The 22,368-nt window shown below is 41.6% G+C and overlaps 1 protein-coding gene across 6 annotated transcripts in view; it reads left to right on the top strand.

Annotated features, from left to right (window-relative positions):
• Positions 1–22,368, top strand: part of DMD (dystrophin) — a 2,064,872-nt gene that overhangs the window by 1,956,187 nt on the left and 86,317 nt on the right. For all 6 annotated transcript variants that reach the window (XM_082609524.1, XM_082609526.1, XM_082609525.1 and 3 more), the window contains 3 exons: positions 7,814–8,015; positions 10,215–10,300; positions 12,604–12,761. In XM_082609524.1, the coding sequence (XP_082465650.1) occupies positions 7,814–8,015; positions 10,215–10,300; positions 12,604–12,761 (446 nt within the window). The remainder of the gene's footprint in view (positions 1–7,813; positions 8,016–10,214; positions 10,301–12,603; positions 12,762–22,368) is intronic.

The raw sequence follows: 22,368 nt of genomic DNA, 5'->3' as shown, positions 1-22,368 counted from the left end.
ACTGAAAGGTGGCATCAGATAGGGTTTGGTCACTAAAGAAGACTCACAGGACCCAGGGTAACATTGCTTACAAATCTACAGTCTCTTGCAGGCAAAGGTTACAAGAAGGCAACAGCGTTACAGTATGCCTCCACCGCCACCAGCTACCTCAACAGCAAGGGGACCCAAGAGGCCAGTGTAATTATTTGTCCCTTCCCCGCAAAAATCTCCTTTTCCCGTATACCATTATATTATTTTTCACATAGGTTGGAGGCCAGGTCTCTGTTATTTCAGAATTCAAAACATCTTGAGGACGGAGCCAAACTCGTTTTCTCCACTTACATGGTTTGATAGGTATCGGTGCCCCAAGAGAGGGGTCCGGTAACAGGAGGCATCTCTCTCCCAGGGGGAGCACTGTAGTCCTGTTCGAAATGTGTCCAGTACCCACGAGTTGCTCACTGAGGGAAAGAAGGGTGGGTTCTCAGTCATGGTGCTGAGGCTGTTAAGGAGGACCTTGTAGGTTCCATTCTCGTGTTATCATTGGTTCCATTTCTAGTTGATATCCTCTTTTCTCCTGGAATTGGATTCCCTTGATGTGTTCTTTTTCCACCAGGCAGTCTTTTCCATCGGTTTCTCTTTTCTCACTCAAAGCAAATTCTACCTTGCCAGGTAGTCCTCGCCCAGCTCCTAATTCTCCTAAGATTCTTTTAGTTCAAGCAGTCCCATGCTCTTTGGTCCACCAGACATGTTGCCACTGTGTACTAACGTCTTTACTATAACTAGGAAATAGAATTGAGATACAGAAATGTTGAGTCTCCCAGGCAAACATCACAGGAATAGTAGTCACTCCTAAATGAACTTGGGTTTGGGTGTGCCACAGAAATATCTATAGCCGTCCACAGCAAATTTCTGGCTTTTCACCTAAGGCCAATGACATAAACTTGCTCTATTGAGGACACAGAGACAAGCGCACCTGACCACAGTTATAGTGTGATACTTAGCCTGGTCAATGGCCATGGTCTTTACTTGAGTTTCTGGAGCAGACAACACATGGGGCCAGAATGTGTCTCACTGATAGGTGCCCGAATTAAGACCGCATGAATATTAAGTATCCATGGGTATAATTAATGCCTCTTGTATATTTCATATACAATACACACTTTGTACTCAGTTGCCTCTGGAATATTACATATCTCTTGGTCCTTCAGTCCCTTTCTATGTTTAATAGAAACATGCTGTTCTTACCATTTATCCCCAACACATCTCATGAATCCTGCCTATGTCAAACAAACTTCTGTACTCGAAACATCTTAAAAGGTTACACCTATGGTTTACAAACTACTTGATGATTTAAAATGGAATTGAAAATTCTCAAAAGTAAACGTATATTACTTCCATATTATCAACTTAATCCAGACTTCTGTGTGAAAACGTCAATATGAAGAAAACAGGTGTCAACAATAAGCCTGAATGTGTAAGTAACAACAACAAACGTTCTGGCTTTTCGATCTCAGGGAAGTAGGCCCACCAAATTCAACTTAGCTTTTCCTCAGTGATCCAGGCATCCCGATTTGTAGCTTTCCTCACACACTAACACTAGCTTTTCTTTTTTTTTTTAACACAGAATATTGTGACAGATGAGGCATATACCATATAAACTTCCTACCACATACCCAATACCTTTCATAATCCTTCATCATCACAATTAATGACCATGCCGTGTTCATTCAGATTATTATAAATCAGTGTTCTCCAGATGTGACTGGGTAAATATTCCCACAGGGTACTTTCCAAAGCAGGTGCTTAATGACACATGTATCCTGTGAAACAAGCACCAAAAGCCATAACCACTTTAATACCGCTCCATGGAGTCTTGGTCACAGTCAGAACTCCCACCTCTTCACCCAGTGCGTTCGATAGATTGGCCAGATGTCCTGCTCACTTCTTGGCTTTTTAAAAGGGCATCTGAGTCATAGCCAAGGGAGCATATTATTCTCTTATTTTAAAGCATCTTTGTAGGCACAAGCATTATGTTAGATTTTCCCTTTTTCACACCCATTTGGTGGCTTTCCTCCCTTGGCAACAATCTTATCTTTCTTCCTTATTGTTAAATTTTCATCCAAACTCTCTCCCCCAACCAAGAGTATATCCCCTGGGTTCAGCCACTGGACTAGTCCATATTTAGCTGGTAGCAGGATAAGACATGCCTGGGCTTCCCCTTTCCCTTCCCCTTCTCTTCCCAATTTTTGATAGGGGGTCACATTGGTTCCATACAGAAAAATGGGGCTGTCCTGTCCACTAGGCAACAAAACGTGTGACGGTCAGCCCCAATTAGGTGAGGTGTGAGAAAGGGGTAATCCAGTCCATCAGTCCCTGTGGAATTTTTTAAAAAATTATTTTCAATTTTATTTATTTATTTATTTTTGGTTACGTTGGGTCTTCGTTGCTGCATGCTGGCTTTCTCTAGTTGCGTTGAGCGGGGGCTTCTCATTGTGGTGGCTTCTCTTGTTGCGGAGCATGGGCTCTAGGTGCGTGGGCGTCAGTGGCTGTGGCTCGCGGGCTCAGTAGTTGTGGCTCACAGTCTCTAGAGCGCAGGCTCAGTAGTTGTGGCACATAGGCTTAGTTGCTCCGTGGCAAGTGGGATCTTCCTGGACCAGGGCTCGAACCCATGTCCCGTGCATTGGCAGGCGGATTCTTAACCACTGCACCTCCAGGGAAGTTCCTCTCTGGAGTGCCCGAAAGCCACAGACCTCCCATTTTCGGGAACGACTTCCAGCCCGCTGGCGCAGAGCTTAACGCTCCTGCCCTCACCTGAAGGACTACGTCCTGTGCAGGCGCATCTCCTCGTCCCCGTCCCCATGCCGCGTCACACTCCCCCTGCCCCTGTGGAATTCTTGCACTTATTTTTCAACTATTGTGCACTTACCTTTCAACTAGGTAAGGTATTGTTTTGGGATATTACCAGCCTTTGAGACTCTTACTTGTAGCCCCAGTCCAGGGACTACTAGTATGGCACTGAAAAAGAAAATGGTGGTAAAGTAGGGAACACCTGTAAGTTCCCCCACTTGAATTATCTTTTTAATTGTAATTGGTCTCTCAGGTGTCACCCATTTATCAAAAAGTGCTAGTTCCCAGGTTCCTTTAGTTGGAACTCCCCCTGCAGGCCAGAGAGGGTGAAGCTCAATGGAAGAAGGTTCTGAACTTATTTGAGCTTTTGCTCCTGCAGTCAAGGAATTGAATTTTTAGCAGACTTACAATCAGTTTGCTATCCCCTTCTAATCCATTCCGTTAGCTCCTGGAGTTCAGGTTCTACCATTTCCAGTTTCCAGTAGAAAGTTATATCATTGATAATGAATTTCAAAGCCTGTGCTACTTCAAACCATGGGTAGCTTGGCAACCAGCATCAATGGTTTATTTTCATCCCTTCTGTTAGAATCATCTTTCTTTCCTTTTAAAATAACGCCTTACCCATATTTTCAGCTAAGAATGAGTTGGGGTCTTCTAAACAATCTCCATTCTGGCACTAATTGCTCCGGGGATGATAGTTAAGCTCCATAGCTGATGAGGACTCACAGAACCCAAATGACAGTCCTTACAAATCTACAGTTCATGACTGTAGAAAGGAAAAGCCTACAGTACAGCAACAACATTAAAACAAGGATATGCATCACAACCACAGGGTGCCTTCCAGCATAGGGTCTGGAGAGGCCAAGTACAAGCTCCAAGTGCCCTCCCTCTACCAGGGCCATACCAGGATGCACTTGATCTCTTGGATCAAGAACCACCAGTGTGAGCACACACCACTTTAGAAACCAGAGAGCACTGACTGGAGTCTCAGCCAGGATTGCTTTTAGCTGCTGGTAATCTGGACGTCTTCTTCTTACATAGCCAGTCCCAAACCCAGTGGCCTCCCTGAGACCAGGTAAAAATGGCTAATGTTATTGCTAGCAGCAAACAACTGTGATAACCTGTAACTCATGGCTACCCATCAATACAATGAGCCACTTCTTTTCCTTGCTTTGATCAAAGGGTCTGCATTGTGTGGCTGTTTTAGCAAAACATCTCTTGCCAACTTCAGCACCTCTGGAGTTACCCCTCACAGCAAAGATAACTATAGCAAAGTGCTTGACTTTCTTGCTGGGCAAAGATTTGCTTGGAAAGTCCTTCAGCCTGAAGTGTAAGCTGCCTGTAGAATGATGTGCTGTCCACAACAGCCTCCTCTTTCCGCAGACGCCTTCTGCTGCCTGGGCCAAAAAGTCAGCAGACACATAGGAGTTATCGCACCATTAGCCGCCCACCCCTGTCTGTGTCTGTACTAATTAGGTTACAGGAGTGTTTATATTGTTAACCTGGGGTATCCAGGTTAACCCATGGGATGAGCCCGGGGTTGTGTGGGCACCATCGGGCTTATTCTAGCCAACATTTTGGTGCTTCTTTTTTCTCCCAGTATTATTGCTAGTAGAGAATGCGGGGTGGTTTTCTTTTCTTTTCCTGTACAGCCTGTAAGGACACCTTCTGCCGCCCACCTTTCTGCTTTTCAGTACATACCTCCATGTGTCCTGCCATAATACCCAGAGCAGGTCTCCTCCTGTCCAGTCTCAGTTTTCCCAACTGCAGGACGATTCTAAAGGTGCTTTTGAGTTCTCAAAGCCTAGGATTCTGTAAAAGACAAAAAAAAAAAAAATCCATCTGATCTCCTCACTTGTGGCATATGAGGAAAAGAATAGAGTTAGCATTTGAACCCAGGATGTTGAGGATGATTATGCACAGCCAGCACCTCAGGAATCATCCACCCCATCCCATCCCATCTCCTTCCTTTCCTGCCTTTCGTGCTTAGCAGAGAGGATCCTGGAGAGCCGGTCCTTTTTTTGTCTGGTCCCCCCCTGTTTCACCCCACACCCCTGATGCGTGAGGGGCACCACCAGATGCTCTCTATTCTTCAGTGGCGTCAAAACCTATAGCATCTTCTACTGTCAAAAATAATTTTTTGAAAGAGAGGGTCTATTAGAACATACTTGGGTTTTTTTTTTTTTTTTTTTTGTTTTGTTTTTTTCTTTTTGCGGTATGCGGGCCTCTCACTGTTGTGGCCTTCCCCGTTGCGGAGCACAGGCTCCGGACGCGCAGGCCCAGCGGCCATGGCTCACGGGCCCAGCCGCTCCGCGGCATATGGGATCCTCCCAGACCGGGGCACGAACCCGTATCCCCTGCATCGGCAGGCGGACTCTCAACCACTGCGCCACCAGGGAGGCCCCATACTTGGGTTTTTATATAGCTTTAAAATGTATTCCCCAGTGAATACACTAAAGGAGAGAGAGATTTTCTCCTAAATGGAAATTCCTAGCTTGAGGTAAAAGGGTAGTTTTACAAAATTGTGTCTGCTGGTTGCTTGTTGAGGCTTCTAGAAGCAGCTAATCATTATGTTTAATGTTTCATCAAAGAATCGCAAGGTATTCTTTAAGATGCTCATTTTGAACAGTTAAGTGTATGTTTGTGGGGCAATTACATCGTCTCTATTGATTTTCTCACCTCTTTTCAAGTCCATAGTATCGGCACTATACACCTAAATAGGAGTCTTTTACAGATTGTTGCATGATAGTGGAATTCTGTTTGATACGTTTGTTTTGGGAAAATGAGTTCTCTGGTCTTCTGTGATGGATCATTCTTGTGTTTAACCACACTTGGTTTTAGCAGAACGCACTGCACAGTATTTCTCTCCCAACGATGTCACCTCCCCGCTCCTGTTATTTCAGAGCAATTGCTTTGCGCCCCTCTGGAGCTATTTATGCTCCCAGTTTCCTATTCTGTGTGTCACCCCTTCACCTGTATGGAGAGAAGAGTAGGCCCAATAAAAAATTCATGCCATTTCGCTGTTGGTTATTTGTTTCCATCACACGGGGAAATTAGGCTCTTCATACAAAAGTGAGTCTAAAAATTCTCACTTGTTAGTTCTCATATCCTTGGATATAAAGCAAAAAGTGTATAATGATTACGGCAAAGTAACAGAAAGAAAATACTAGAAAAACTTCAAACCACCCATCACTTCCTTCAATACATAAAGAAACATGTTGGGAATCCTGGTGTTTGGAGGAAATCTGCTCCTCTCTTCTGCTAATGCAGACGGGGTGCTGCATCCCTAAACGTTCTCATTACCTACACCTGAAAACGTGTCCTCAGAGAAAGTCAGGCACACAGCAGAGAGGACGAAAGTTCTAGTCTTCTGTCTCTGCGTGTCTCTCTGGTCTCCCATACAGTCCCCACGCGGCCTTCCCCTCCTCCTGTCCCCCTGCCCGCTTGTGTTGTTATGTTTTTAAGTTCTTTTTTCTTTTTCCTTCCTACCTCCCTTTCAAATCAAGTTACATTCCTTTCTGCCACTTGAAACAAAGTCTTGGCTTCAATGTAAAGAGGTCATTCCTTTATCTTTCGAGTATTTTTAAGCAAAAGGAGTGGGGGCTTGGCTTTGATAGGATGAGTGCTCAGCCAGGGTATTTTAAGGAAACTGGTCCATGGAAGCAGAGAGGTTTACTCACTGGGATGAAAGACAAAGGAAAAAAAAAAAACCTCCTGCTTCCACCCCCAGGTCTCCTTCATGCTTCCAGGGAAACTTCAAAAGGTTACTATTTTCCTTTTTGAAAAGAGGAAAACATGCACTACAGAGGTATTAACCTACATAGGTATTAACCACCACTTTGGGGGTTCGTCCTTAACATTTAATTAGAAGTAGCCACAAATAGTAACTAGTAAAATGCATTCAAGCCTTAAATTTGCATCTGTTTAGTATGGGGCAAGCTGTTTACTGATTGGGATGGTGGTGTTTATCTGCAGTTACATTTATAATTGTGTTGCCTCCCCCCCCCCATACTTGAGAGATTTACTTAATTACCATTGATTCTTGCTCTCAAAGGACTGACCAGAGCTTGGATGTATAAGGTGTTATAAAAGCAATGTTGTTGCATTTCCAATTTGGCTAATAAATTGGTTTTACAGAAAAGCATCTTTCTGTGACACTTGGGAGTAAAGCTTACGGTTTGCTGATGTTGGGCAGTGTTGAGGCTTCCCTTTTGATAAATGTTGGTCTTTCAGTATATGATTAAATACCACCTCAGATCACGGGAACCTCCACCCCCCCCCCAAACTTACAAAGTTCTTAGCGGACTTGAAAAGTATGTTGTAGACTGTAATTTGAAGGTGAAAGGAGAAATAAGTGAGCCTTGTATCTGAAAACTGGATAGATGATGCATTTATTTTAGCTTGCCTATAGAAAATCTGAGTGAAGTTGATTATTTTTTCACCTAGTGTTAATGTAGCAGAGAGATTAGGAGGTGACTGATATTTCAAGGAGGAAAACGCTTAATGATTATAAATGCATAGCTGGAAATAAGAGTTTACAAAACCCTAACCATGCAGATTAATCAAACTGACCTTCGCTAGTACTAATACAAGAAAGTATTCTCAGAAACTCTTTGAAAATCTCTAGTAAAGCAGTTTTTTTTCTTTCTAATTCAGGTGGAAATGACTCTGTTCCTGTAGAACACTCTAGGTCCCCTTAACGCTCAAATATTTCCTAATAGTTTAGGAATGGGAACTGTCTCTTCATCCACATCTTCACCCAGTGCCAGTGGGACTTAAGGACAGCCTCAGAGCTTGAATACTCATCACACTCACCAAACTTAGAGCTGAGGGGTGAAAAGAAAACACTTTAATAAAAGAGGGTAGGGGTCGGGTTTGCTGTTTACTAAAGGGTACAAGCCAATCCTACCAGGATTGTCAAAAAGAAAAACAGTGAAAGAAGGCTTTTCCCCTTTGAATCACCTGTGATTTTATGTGGCTCTTGCAGTGGATCTCTTGAGCCTGTCAGCTGCATGCGATGCCCTGGACCAGCACAACCTCAAGCAAAATGACCAGCCCATGGACATCCTGCAGATCATTAACTGTCTGACCACTATTTATGATCGCCTGCAGCAAGAGCACAACAATCTGGTCAACGTCCCTCTCTGCGTGGATATGTGTCTCAATTGGCTGCTGAATGTTTATGACACGTACGTATAGCAGGCTTTCTCCAGACTATACCACTGGAGGCTTAGTCTACAGACCGGTGACGGTGTAATTAGCATCACAACAGGGCTCCAGTCTAGAAATATGGTCCTCAGGATGAAAGTTTCATGAAGCCGTGTGACCTAATGCTATCCCCGTGATTCATCATTTTTGCATTTAATGGAACTGAAAAATACTTTTGATAAGCTAGGAGGTAAGAACTAGAATGTAGAATGCTCTCAGATTAGAAAACAAACCAAACCCTGAGATACTCATTTTTCAAATAGTAGAATGAGTCCGTGTATAGCCATTAGTTCTTTCCCTTTCCTGCCTGTGAATTTTGAATTCCTCCGTCCTCTTCAGGGGTGGCTCCCTCTCACCGGCAGAAAGGGATGTGCTCCTGGACATGCTGACACACCTGTCACCAGCTCTGAATAGTGTTAGCTGATACTCAAGAGATTTTTTGCAGAAGAGTGTAAATTGATAAGCCAAAAAAAAAAAAAAAAGAAAAAGAAAACAAGCCCTAATGCAGCAAATCCAGATCCTCAAACTGGGGAAGTCTTTTTTTTTTTTTTTTTTTTTAATAAGGGTTTACGAAGTTTCACTTTGGCACCTCCATTCATCCCTCTCTCTTAGAAAACACTCATTTCTTTTGGACTGCACATAGGAGAACTCCCCACTTTTGTCTTGAGCTTAATGAAGACAGTTGAAGAAGGTAGCAGAAGGAATTGGTCTTAATTTCAACTGAATTCTTCTTAGACATCAAAACTACTACACACCTGATTTCACACGTCAACAAGAACCTATTCGGCGTTTGGAAACCTGGGAAGGTCTTCTGAAAGGAGTTGCATAGCAACTATTTGCTTTTGCCTTTGGTGTAGATTTCTACCACCTCCTGGATATAAATGTATACCTTTTTTTCTTTGTTATTTTGATAAGGTATTGTTTTTTAAGTTCCAAGGTCACCTGGCTGTTGAATTCTCATGATTATCTACCAAGCCCTTGATCATGTTGGATTTTAATTACGGATTATCCTTAGATTTGCTTTGATAAGGGTTTCTGTTCAGGTCTTCCCTCAAGTATATTTTGGCACCATTCTCTTTGCAGATGATGTACGAATGGATTCTGAGTATATAACTTCCCTTCTCTATGCCTGAAAATTATCTGGGGACAATTTTAACTCCTCGAAGACCTGAGTCACTATATAAAGTTTCTTAAACTTTGATTTGCCATTTCAAAGAGGGGGAAAGATAAAATCTTCCAATGATAGTACTTTTGTTAACGTAGTAGGACCCAGGATTCCTGTTTGACTAATGGATTTAGTGAATTGTACCGGTTGAAAGCTGAGCATATTGTTCACCAAAAATAACCACTCTTGGGACCTATCCTTTGCAGTTATTCTACAGACTTTTATTGTAACCGACATATGGTTCAGTTGTTTTTCATAACAAAATAAAAGCTGAAAATCATCAAAAGACATTTTCTACAAAATGAAAGACTTTTCATTCTTTTCATTTTTTCCCATGGGCAAAATGAACTTGTTAATAAATTTGTCATGTGGAATATGGTTTACATGTAAAGTGAAAGCATACCTATGTTAAAACACTGCTGTAGCAATAGGTTATTTTTAAATTGCTCTTTAAGATCATCTAATTCAAATGCTCTCTAATAGACCGTATCATATTTTTCTTGTAGGGAGAAACGTTCATATTTTATACTGTGTGTTTTGTGACCTGAAGTGATTAATTTTCTTCTCAATAAGGGGCAATCTGATGAAAATCTAAACGAGTGTTAACAGAGCAGAGCAGTTAGTTGCTGGTATTTTTTGGCTTCAATGACTGAAGTAGGTGATTTTCTTAGTACATAGTAGTAATTCTTCCCCTTATCGACATAAAGCCAGGTGGCTCTCCATAGATGAATAAAAGGATATTCTTCTTATTTTTATGTAGAGAAGTTCTTACCATACAAGTAAGGGCTTTTAAGAATTGAAAACTTGGTAAATGTTCACTGGTCGAGTTGGTCAAATTTCCATCGCATTCTGGGTCATCAGCCAAATAGATAATGAACTCAGAAACATTCTTAATGATCTTAATAAAACAGTGGTCAGTAGAGTTTCCATATCCAAGGTTTTTCTCTTAACTAAGAAGTGTTTCTCATTCAGTAAAGTGTCAGTAATTGTCTTCTGCTTTGATTATTCATAACAGGGGACGAACAGGGAGGATCCGGGTCCTGTCTTTTAAAACTGGCATCATTTCTCTGTGTAAAGCACATTTGGAAGACAAGTACAGATGTAAGTCATGTATATTAACTCAGTATTCTTTTATTAATGTTGGCTAATTACCCCAGTTCTAGATGGGGAATAACATAGTGTTCTTATTTGACAGGAGGTTCCTCATGTAAGATGCAGAACGACTTTCAGACTGTCATAAAATTTTATTTGTGCCGCTCCCTGTCAGATGTTAAACTGTAGTTATTTAAATAGAGAATGAGGATTAACTTCTCCAGTCCGAGTATTATTTTACATTACATTGACTGTGTCTGAGTAAAACACATGTTCCTCGGGGATAGAGTCCGATTTCCTAACCCCTTTGTCTAAGTCAGAAAAATAAATGTGAAGGTTTAATCTGTGCACTTGCCTCGTCTTTGGATGCAACCTTGTTTATTGTATAATCATCTTACTGCGAGTTGTACTGACATACCCAATTCTGTGATGTGATTAACATTTTATTATTTGAGAGACAGCTTGCCATTTTTTACAGGGTAAATAACACCTTACAGAATTTCCTTTTGATTAGCTATTGGGCTCTTCTGCTTAATCCAAATTAAAAGCAAATGCTAGAGGAGGGACAGTTGAGATGACTAAGCAACCATTCATTCCCATTGTGAAGGAATGTACTTGTTTTTCCCCTTTAAATGCTCGTGAGAAATCTTTTTGGTAGGAATATTAAACAAACCTAGTGTATCTTGTCTTTTCTCTTTTCCCCTAAGGCCTAGCCACACAGGGATGTGGAGATGTGCTGAGCTTAAGGACGGGCAGGAGATAAAAGAGATTGAATTCCTCCAAAGCCACTCTGTGTCCTACTGCTCATTTCCCCCCTAGGAGTAAATTTCCACAAAATACACAAGTTCTTTTAGCTCTCACTTTTATGTAGTTTCCACTTGAGTTTTCTCATCCTAAGAACCCAAGAAAAAAGAACAGAACAGCTTTTGTTAGCCATTTGAAAATGTGTTTTGGATAAAACAGAATATCTCTGTGGGCTTTCGTCCTTTAAATATTGTAGTTACTTGTGATGGGTATAGTACCAGCACATCGTAATACTCACTTGATTCATCAAGGAAGCTTCCAGTTTGTGTTTCAGATAACTACTGAGAGGGAACAGGTTTGAGGTTGGCGAAACAAAAACGTTAACTTCAAGCTGGGGTATTTGAAGATAATTCATAATTCTGAACTTATGTGTGTGTACTGGAGAGACGCGAAAATGCTGTGAGAGCTCAGTGTTGTTACTGCCATCTTAAATATCTCGTTAAAACATTCAATTTCTGGGCTTCCCTGGTGGCGCAGTGGTTGAGAGTCTGCCTGCCGATGCAGGGGACACGGGTTCGTGCCCCGATCCGGGAAGATCCCACGTGCCGCGGAGCGGCTGGGCCCGTGAGCCATGGCCGCTGAGCCTGCGCGTCCGGAGCCTGTGCTCCACAAACGGGAGAGGCCACAGCAGTGAGAGGCCCAAGTACCGCAAAAAAAAAAACCAAAAAACAAAACAAACAAACAAAAACCATTCAATTTCTTAGAGTTTAAAGTGTGCTTATGAGTAGGAAAATCTTCCGTGGATTTACTTTTTGGGCAACTTTTATTTGAACACAAGGTAGGATTAAAATAATTTTATTTCTGAGAACAAAGCGTGTTGCAAGTGTTTGGTATATTCATTCATTCTGTGAACGCACGTGTATTGGGCGCCTGCTGTCCTCCAGGTGCTGCCCTTCCACTGCACACATTTCCAGCACACAGTTGACCAAGATATGGTCCCAACCTTGAGGGGATATCATTCTTCAGCCAAAAAGACACGTATTAAATCAGTGACAGTGTAAAGTGATATGAGCTAATTACGAATATGTACAGCATCCTGTGGGAACATGTACGAGAAACTCAGTGATCATATGACTTCCTAAAGAAGTCCCAATTTTGATATATTTTGGAATCTGATGTCCAAAGGGGATGATGCTTTGGGCCCGTTCTTTGTTTCTTAAGGCTAAAACATTTATTTTATGATGGTGGTCATGTCCTATATATAAAATATTTTCCAAAGAATTATGTTCTGGCTTAGGAAAAACTCACGTGTCAGAACTGTACGTAAGCTCTCATTACTTGCAGGGCTGTAGTTTATTTAAAAGTTGTCACACTTCATATATACACAGTGATGATTAACTTGATCCATAAAAATAATAAATGTGCAGATTACTGCACAGTAGAAGTACACTGTGGGAATATTGGCTCCTCTTGAGAATTGGTGCTGGAATTGAGTTGGTCCTTAGATTCTGCCAACATCTACTTGGTTCTGCTTTTTGATGGTTGCAATTCTCTTTTTCCTTTTGTAGACCTTTTCAAGCAAGTGGCCAGTTCAACGGGCTTTTGTGACCAGCGCAGACTGGGCCTCCTTCTGCATGATTCTATCCAGATCCCAAGACAGTTGGGTGAAGTCGCATCCTTTGGGGGCAGTAACATTGAGCCGAGTGTCAGGAGCTGCTTCCAATTTGTAAGTTATTCACCTTCTTAAGTAACATACTTATTCTTTTGTATTTTAGAAATTATTATAAAACCCCACAGAACTGTAGTTTCTCACATTAGCTCTTCCGTAGGCAGGTAGGTAAGGGATTTTTGATATTTGAAGCCTCTGTAGGCAGTGGCTTCTGGAACTGCGGGTTTGGGGAGAGAGGACAGTGCAAAGGAAGGGAAAGAAATCTGCATCTGCAGCCAGAACCCCACAGTTCCTAAGATGTTGGGAGGGAAGGGAGTCTGCATGGTTTAGCGAGGGAGGAAATAAATCTCCAGCCACAGAAATCTTTTGTAAAAAAGAAAATGACCTTTGTCTGTGAGTGTCTTACTCTCTTAGTTTTTTTTTCCTAGCCTAATTCTGTCATCGTAGCCTTCTTTTCAGTAGCTGTTGGTAAATAGTTGACACAGCTATCTTTTTTAAAAAAAAAAATAAATTTATTTATTTATTTTTGGCAGCATTGGGTCTTCGTTGCTACGCGCGGGCTTCAGTAGTTGTGGCTCACGGGCTCTAGAGTGCAGGCTCAGTAGTTGTGGCACATGGGCTTAGTTGCTCTGCGGCATGTGGGATCCTCCCAGACCAGGGCTCGAACCCGTGTCCCCTGCATTGGCAGGCGTATTCTTAACCACTGCGCCACCAGGGAAGTCCCTAAAGTTTTCCTTTTGTAACTTTGACATTCCTCTACTGTTCCAAGGCCTGGATGGTGACTTCCCATAGGCTTACAACCAGGTCGGAGGCTTGTACTCTCTGCTAATGTCTGTCACTAGCTCCACACACTCCAGTCCATTCTCCTTCGTATCCTGCCCCAGTGCCTTTTCCACACCATAATCAGTGTCCCCAGAAACACCCTCTTCCTCCCAAGTGCTTCAGCGCTCCGTTGATAGCCATTTAGTGTGTTTCTGTTTTTTGGTAAGATAGATAACGCTGCAGTGAACATCTTTATGTAGTTAGCTCTTTTCTTTGACGCAGGTTTTTCCCTTAGGATAAACTCTCAGAAATGGGATTGCCGGATATGAACAGTTTTGTGGCTGTTGATACATATTACCAGATGGCTTTTTGTCAGAAGTTGTTTGTAGTACTACCAGCACTGAAGGAGCGAGATATTTGGAGTGTTACGTGATTCACAGTGTTCTTATGTTGTTTTTCAAATGCTAAGAACTGGTTTTCTTGTATGGGGTTTCTCGATCCGTCCATGCTAATCTCATTACCGATAGATCTAGGTGTACAAATAACTGGGTTAGACCTGTATGTAGTCTGACCACAGACTAGGATAAATCCATAGAAGGCCTTCTGGGCAGAACACTGTGAATGTTTAGATATTTAGAGCACTTTTAGCATTCATTTAATAGTTCACTGGGCAGAGTAAATAAATGCACACATAATAAGGCCACTTAATGTAGCATTGGATATAGTTTGGATTGTTTTGCCAAAATTATGGCAGATTGGCTATAAAAGTAAAACAGATGTGGAGAAATAAATGCATTTTTTCACCTCATACTCAAATCTCCGAAAACGTGAATAGACTATCGCTTCCTCTGGGTTTTTTCTTACATGTTGCTGCATTAACATTTCTACTCCAGAACGCAGACACAAGTAACTTTCACACAATGAATATTAACGGCCATAAATAGTCCAGATCCATTTTTTTCAAAATCCTATTATAAAACAACTTGCAGTGACTTAATTTTTTTTCCAAAGCATTTTCTCTTTAGTCAAGTTTCAGTGACTTTTTACTTTCTAATTGTGAAACCACACACACACGTACATACACACGTGTTCGCATATACATATATACACAGTTGTGTGTATCTTGTGACTGAGGTTAAGAATAACGGTCAGAGCTCGAACCTGCCGACAGCCATCTCTATTGAGAGACGGTTCCTGCTGCAAAGTCAGGCGGGCTGGCCCCAGGGCCACTGGAGCCATTGTCCCGTCACCTTGCGGAATTGATGGTGCTGCAGCCACCGTCACCCTCACTGCAGACTCTGGCTCTGTCTTTTTTTTTTAATGTATCTGACATATAACATGGTGTAAATTTAAGGCGTACAACATGTTGATTTGATGCATTTATATATTGTAATATGATTGCCATTGTAGCAGTGGTTAGCGCCATCACATCATATAATTACCATTTCTCTTTTGTGGTGGGAATAAGTAAGCTCTAGCCTCTTGAACTTGGTTGTCGGGACAAGGGGCTGCTGAACAGAAACTCTACTTTCCGTCCTGCCGTCCTCTTATCAGGAGCCCGGTCTGTTCCACGACAGCCTGTTGCATTCTCATGCGGGATGCTTGCCTTCTTCGCTCACCTGCCTCCTCTTGTTTCGCTCCGTCCCTGTCCCTGTAACAGCTACACTCTGCTCTCAGCGTCAGAACTTTGAACTCAGTCCCCTACCTAATCGCATAGTGATTGAACACATCCTGGCTAGCCGGTCTCCAAGCTCTCAGAAAGCTCTTTTGTGAGACTGGGGGGAAATCCATCAAGGTATTAACAGCGGTAGCAGGGTGGGGTTTTTTCCCTACTCTTGTATTTTCCAAATTTTCTTCTTTGAACATTTAGCATTAGAAAAAAAATTAGTAAAGGTGCTAACTTTTCTTTTTAAGGGTAAGAAGCACCTTTTGTGTGATTCCTATTCATTGCCACTCATACGCTATTTTCAGGCCTTCTCATCACTTGCATAGATTATTGCACTGTCTTCCTAGCAAGCCTCCTCTAGACCCCCTGGTGCCTTTCGTCCGTCTCACTGCTCTCATACTGGTTTTAGAGAAACGTATTCACTGTATGACACCATCCTTCGAAATCTTCAATTTCTTTTCACGGTCCACTAAATAAATCCTAATTTCTCTACTTAACTCTCAGACCTTTCCTGATCTGTTTCCATAGCTGCCCACGGTTTGCTTTCACTGCCAAGTAACAGCTTCTCCCTACCATTTGTACTGACCATGCTTGTAAATAATACTGTTACTACTGATACTGATGGTAATATTTTACCTTTGTTCACACAGTTCTCTCATTTAATCTTCCCAAACCCTTTGAAGAGAATAGAATAAGCAGGTTGGGGGGTTGTTTTTATTGTTGTTTTAATAGATGAACAATTTATCAGCACTGCTGCATTTCCTCAACTGGTGGAAGAGTTTGATTCCTAGTCCAGAGCGCATGCCTCCCCCCCCCCGCCCATTTTCCTCCTCATCCCCAGATATGCATTTTTTTTATTTCAAGGCTCTCCAGCTTCCCAAGGTGAAATAACAGGCTTTTTTTTCTGGGTCTCTGCTAGAATACATGATGCCATAACAAAACAGGGAACATAGGAGAGTTGGGGAAAAGAGGAATCCTCATTTTAAGACACTGAGCGTTGGCAAACTGGATGTTGCTAAAAGGCTGTGGTGCACGTCCTGTGGGTACAGAGCCGGGTGAGGTTTATATTACTCAGATTTGGGGGCCCTCTCTACTTGGTAGGAATTGGCAGTCTGCGTGAACAGATCCATTGTGAATTCTTCCTTCAGAATTGGCGTCCTAGCCCTGGCAGGCTTTTCCTCAGCCAGGAGCTCTGGCTATCACCTTGTCTTTCAGAAACCATGCAGCATGCATGAAAATTCAATGTTTGCTGTAGGGAAAGATAACAGGAGTGAAAATGCCCCCTGGCCTTTGTTTGAAGCATATATGACCTTGGGAATGGGGCCGGGCTGGTTCCTTCAGCAAGCTTGTGCTCAAAGGTTGTTCCTTCCACCAGCCTAAGAAAATGAACGGCAGGAAAGTACTTGTTTCTCCTACAGATACATTCCCTGCATCACAGAAGGAGAAGTTGACTTCAGACTATAGTCTTTTTTATTTCCTTTTTTTTGTCACCGACTGGAAAACTTGCTTCTTTTCAAGTCGGTACAGTTAGGAAAGCGTCGGCTTCTGGCTCAGACAAAGGCCTGGCAGGGACGGGAGGAGAGCGGAGCAGTGTTTTCCCGTGCAGTGCTAGCTGGGTGATCTTTTTATAGGTTTCCTCAGCCCATCTGGAGATGGGTGGTGGTGATGGTTGCACAACAGTAGGTATACACTTAATACCATTGAACTATCCACCTAAAAATGGTTAAGATCGTAAATTTTATGGTATATGTATCTTACCAAAACTTTTAAAAACTGGAAGAAAGAAACCAAAAACTTTTTAAAAGAAAGAGAAAAGGAATTGCCAAGTCCAAGTAAAATGCTTTGCCTATTTAAAAGTCAGTATAGGTCCATCAAGGAATTATCCACGAGGCCAGGAAATGAAGTCACATCTGTGGATTTTAAAAGGGAAAATTCACTATAAACGTATGGATTTGACAGTAGTATCTTCACTGATATTAAAGGAGGCAACAGGATATGTTTCTACATTAGAAGCGTATGGCAGTCAACACGTGTACTGGGAAAATGACTCTTCAGGGCAGTAGTAGAAGTAAAGATTTGGAACTAGTTTGTTTTGGAAATACAGCTTCAATGAATGCATCATCGGGTTGATCTGCTTTCATATTCCATGGGCTCTTCCCTGTTGACAGAATAGATTGATCCTTACGACCTCTGGCAGTGCATCAACAGACTGCCCGAAGGAACTTGAGAGATTGTCCCCATCTCTCCTTTTTCAGATGAGAAAACTGAAACCCAGATAGGCAGAATGAATATTTTCTACATTCTGCAATTATATTTATGTCAGAACTAGACATCAGGCCCAAGTTCCCTATGTTCCAAGCCAGCATTTCCTTCTGCTAAACCATCTGAGTAGAAATAAATGGCTTTAACCAGTTCAAATATTAGACTGAGCGAAGAAAGTGTTAGCATGATCCTTTATATGAACTTTAGGTTATAATAGGATATGTGGATAAATGAACACTCCTTCACCTACCCCAACACACATGTGTACACACACACTATGATCTTTATTTAAAACACTCGAATCCCAATTTCAGGTGTCTAGTCTACTTCCAAATGAAATGAAATAATATTTCCTCTTAGGTGGGCAAAACTTTACGCTTTTAAATGACTCCAGAAAAGAGTCATGTATCTGTAAATTGGTATTTGGCAGTGCCCTGAGAGGTACTCCCTTCACCCCTCCCCCTGATAGTCTTTGTAGTATTTTCTTCTGTAAACATTTTAAGGACCTTATTGTTTAGACAGAACCGAGTGTACCAACTTTATATTCAATATGCTTCACCTACAAGAGCTTGCGTGCCAAAATCTGTTTATTCTGCATCTGTTTTCTGCCTCCTGTTGTATTCATGCATTCAAAATGAATAAGTTGCTTTTTTATCTGTCTTCTGAGTTTTTATATTCCTCTGACAAAAATGAATATCATCTGCACAGTTGCTGTAATATAGAGTGATACAGAAATGGGAATAAGTTACCACCTCAACTGTCGAGAACAGGTGTGTGTGTGTGTGTGTGTGTGTGTGTAAATAGTAAATCATTCCAGGACATCTGGAGTAGTGAGTGGCAGAGTGGTTAAGCACATAGGCCCTGAAGCTGACTGCCCAGGTTCAAATCCCAGCTCTGCTATTTGCTGGGTGTGCAGCCTTGGGCACATTTCTTGACCTCCCTGGCCCCTAAGCTCCTGGAGCAGTTGTGAGGATTAAGTGAGCTAATAGAGGCAGGGCACTTAGAGTGGTGGGCACATAGTAGGTACTTACTGAGCGTTAGTTTTGATTATCTAAAGTGTATTTTAACATGAGAATAGCCCACCAAGATTAACAATTCCTTTTATCCATAACCCAGCATCTACAGCTGAGATTTTAGAGACTCTTGAGATGGTGTTAAAGTACCATGCCAACACACTTCTTAACCAGTTTGACAGCATTCCTCATGCCAGTTGATCACATTTTATATTTCCCATCCTTAAAATAACTCCTAAAAAATCTGCTTTGCCTAGGTTTCCTTTGGCCGTTATGGGCCCTTTTGGGACTTCCCTGGTGGTCCAGTTGTTAAGATTCCGCACTTCCACTGCAGGGGACGCAGGTTCGATCCCTGGTCGGGGAACTAAGATCCCGCGTGCCTGTATGGAGCGGCCTAAAAAAACAAAATAAAATAAAGATGTTCCTTCAAAAAAAAAAAAAAACAATATGGGCCCTTTGGTCTTACGGACGTTCTTTTCCCACCTGTTTGGACTGATGGATACTCACTAATAACTACTATATAAGTTACTGGGCTTGGTATGTATAAGTAGAGGTAACATCACCGAGCTCCTACTGGGCCTGCTCGTGGACAGAATTCCTGCAAATTTTTGGGAAAGACCTTCTATCAGGGTATTATCAGCATTGTCTGGAGTTCACTATTGGTTTTCAGTTGCTCTTCTTTTCTATTTTGACTATAAGCTGTGGTGGTTTACCTTCATAATTATGTCGTGGTTTATGCGGTTAACTTCTCCATGTGGAGTGGTAGATATTTTCTTCACCTGTGTTTCAAAGATAGGTTTGTGTTGGAGTTGAAACCTGTTTCATTTATACACTTACTGCTAAGGAAAAGCACATGCCATTCTGTTTCTCCTTTTTACCCTTCTAGAGCAGAAGTCTTTGTTAGGACCAAATTTTCCTTCCTCTCCTCCCCTCCCCTCCCCTCCCCTCTCCCCCCTTTCCTACAAAAGCTGACGCAGAGGTGCTAATGAAAAAAACCTTTTTTTTGAGAGCCTTGCTTTTAGTTGGAAGTGTATTCTGGACTCCCTTTGATCAGTTCACCATTAATTCTAACTCAAACTGATACTTACCCACAAAGCTCAGAGAAACAAGGAAATATGAGTTCAACATTTACCATTTTCTTTTTTCACATGTTTGTCACTGGCTTGTAAATTGGATTTTTTTTAAAAAATCTGTCTTTCTACAAAGATTATTTAAGATGAAGGGAAGTGCAAAACTTCTTCCTGGGATACCCTTATCTGTTTGTTCAGGGTGTCTTGATACACTAACAGCTAAAGGGTTTTTTTGTTTGTTTGCTTTGGGTTTTGGGGGAGGGCATTTGAAAAAATAGTAAAAAAAAAAAAAATTCTAATTAGCTTTTTTTTAAGCTACATTAAAAAAATACAGTACAGTCTGTCCCAGTGTTCACTTCTCTGAGTTTAGACATATAGTTTTGTCACCACCACTACACTCAAGACAGAACATTTGCATCACCCCTAACATTCCCTCTTGTTTTGTTGTCATCCTGCCTGCTCCCAGTCTCTGTGTTCTGTTCCTATACTTTTGCCTCTTCCTGAACTGGATTTTAAATGATTGTAGGAGGCAGCAGTGGAAGAGTTAACGTGCTGTCTTGTACTTAAGCATACTTTGTCCTGATACCTACTTGAGAAAAGATATTCCATGATATCTACAGGCAGGTATATGTGCTCTACCATGTATCTGTGAAAGTTTTCTGTTAAATAAGAACTCTCTAGCATAAATTAATAACATTGAGTATACTTACAGGTTTGCATAGATTTAAGAATTGTGTTTCTGTTCCCTGGAGCCATGGTGTTAATTGGTTTGTTAGTCAGGTGGAATGGAAAGCCTGAGGTCAGGACAGTTGTCCTTGAACATGTAAATGAAGAGTGGATAATCACTGTGTGTTATTGTTTGGGCTTATTTTATCTTTAGTGGGTGATTTAGAGTCCTGATTAATATTAGAGCAGTGACTGCTGGCCTCCAACCTGCTCATTATCTTCAGAACTTTAAATAAAATACTTGATTTCTACCCAAGACAGCAGTTATGGGAAGCCTTTTACTTCTTCTTGTCTCATGAACACAGCTGTTGACCTCTCAATCCTTATTTCAAACAAGAAAAATTTCTGGTAATGTTGGGCTTCTTAAACTCGTATTGATGGCTGAAAATTCATAGTCGGGTATCTGGGGAAAGCACATCTCGGCTGAGTATATGAGGGGACACATTAGAGCAATGAAGCTAAGAGAACAGGGAGGACATCAGTTTGGTGTTAGGTTTGTGTTTTGCGAGAAAACTAGTCCTGAAGAGTTTTTCACATTTTATACCATTGGTATTAATGCATTTCCCCCTCCCCTTTCGCAGTTATCACAGTTCCTTACACTCTTGCCTTCCTTGCCCTCCCCCAGGAAGGGGTGCTTGGTAAGAAACAATGGTTTCCAACCAGTGTTTTATTTTGAAAAAATTTCAAGTATAAAGAAGAGTTGAAAGGATAGTATGATCAACACCTCTATGTCTCGTACATCTGTCCAAGCCCTGGTTAGCGTTTTGCCCCATTTACATTTCACTTTTCCCATGTATGTGTGCATTTGAATCTACACACACAGACACATCTTTCTCCTTTACCATTTAAAGGTAAAAGGCCATCATACCATAAAACATAAACCCCTGAACATTTCACCATATATCTTGTTTCAAAAAGACTTTCTCCTGCAAAACTGCAATACCGTTGCCACACACAAGTTTAACATTAAGTCAGTGATACCATCTAGCATGCAGTCCACATTGAAATGTCCCCATGGCTTCGGAATGTTCCTTATTTCTGGTAGTTTTCTTCCAGGATCCAGTCAAGGTCTTTGTCTTTCATTGGCTTGTCATGCCTCTGTACTTTCACTTAATCTGAACAGTCTCCCAGCATTTTTTGTTTTTTTTCATTCATGATATTGCCAGTTTTGAAGAGTCCAAGCAGCTTTCTTAAGAATGTCCCATATTCTGGATTTTTCTGGTTGTTTCTTTGGATTAGATTCAGGTTGAATTTTTTTGTTTTGGCAAGAGGACGATAGAGGCGCTGCTGTGTCTTCCCCACTACATCACAGCTGGAGGGACAAAATGACACTGGGTTCTTATCAGTACTGCTAAGAATGGTAAGGTGGTGTCAGATATTTCCATTGTAAAAGTATCCTTTTCCCTTTGTAAATTAGAAAGTCATTTTTGTGGTATTTTGAGCGCTTGTGATCATCCTGTTCCTCAACAGCCTTTCACCCTATGGTTTTAGCCTCCACTGATGATCCTTTTCTAATTCAGTGATTACATTAGTGGTTGCCTAATAGTGGTTTTCTCATTCTACCATTCTTTCTGCACGTATTAGCTGGTTTTCTTCTGTAACAGAGCTCCCACTTTTCCCCTCCCTTTTTCTGAGTATCACCATGGACATCCAGGGTGATTTTGCGTGTAGAGAGAATGGGACTTCTCCTGACTGAGCTGCCTTTGGATACTATTTTTGCCATGACAGTGCTTAAAACACCAGTGCGTGGAATTAACCATCCTTTCCCCCCCGTAACAATGTAAGCATGTGTCTGATAAATACATTTCCATATCAGCCAACTCTTTTGTGGGACCAAGTCATATAACATGAGTTATGTGCTAATGAGGACTGAGAAACTCATAGGCTTTTCTGTTTCTTTTTTTCCTTTTGCTACCTCAACTTATGTTAACCTGCACCTGTCAGTCCATGTAGCTCATGTATGTCATAGCATCTAACGGTAGGAGGAAGGACACGTAATGTCAAAAAGAAGGAGGAAAGGAGACGATCAGAAGAGATAAGAGTATGCATTTATCTCAGTGCTTATTGAATATTCAGTTGTATCTTCATGTAGCTCTCAGTAGACCAGCACAGAATTCAGTTCAAGATTGGTACCTGGGCATTGTCTCAGGTAGGCCATATTTAGA

This window comes from Mesoplodon mirus (genome assembly GCF_964341445.2).
Source record: "Mesoplodon mirus genome assembly, chromosome: X".
Classification (NCBI taxonomy): domain Eukaryota; kingdom Metazoa; phylum Chordata; class Mammalia; order Artiodactyla; family Ziphiidae; genus Mesoplodon; species Mesoplodon mirus.
Note: the sequence above shows the minus strand (reverse complement) of the source record. Positions and strands in the feature narration are given on the sequence as shown.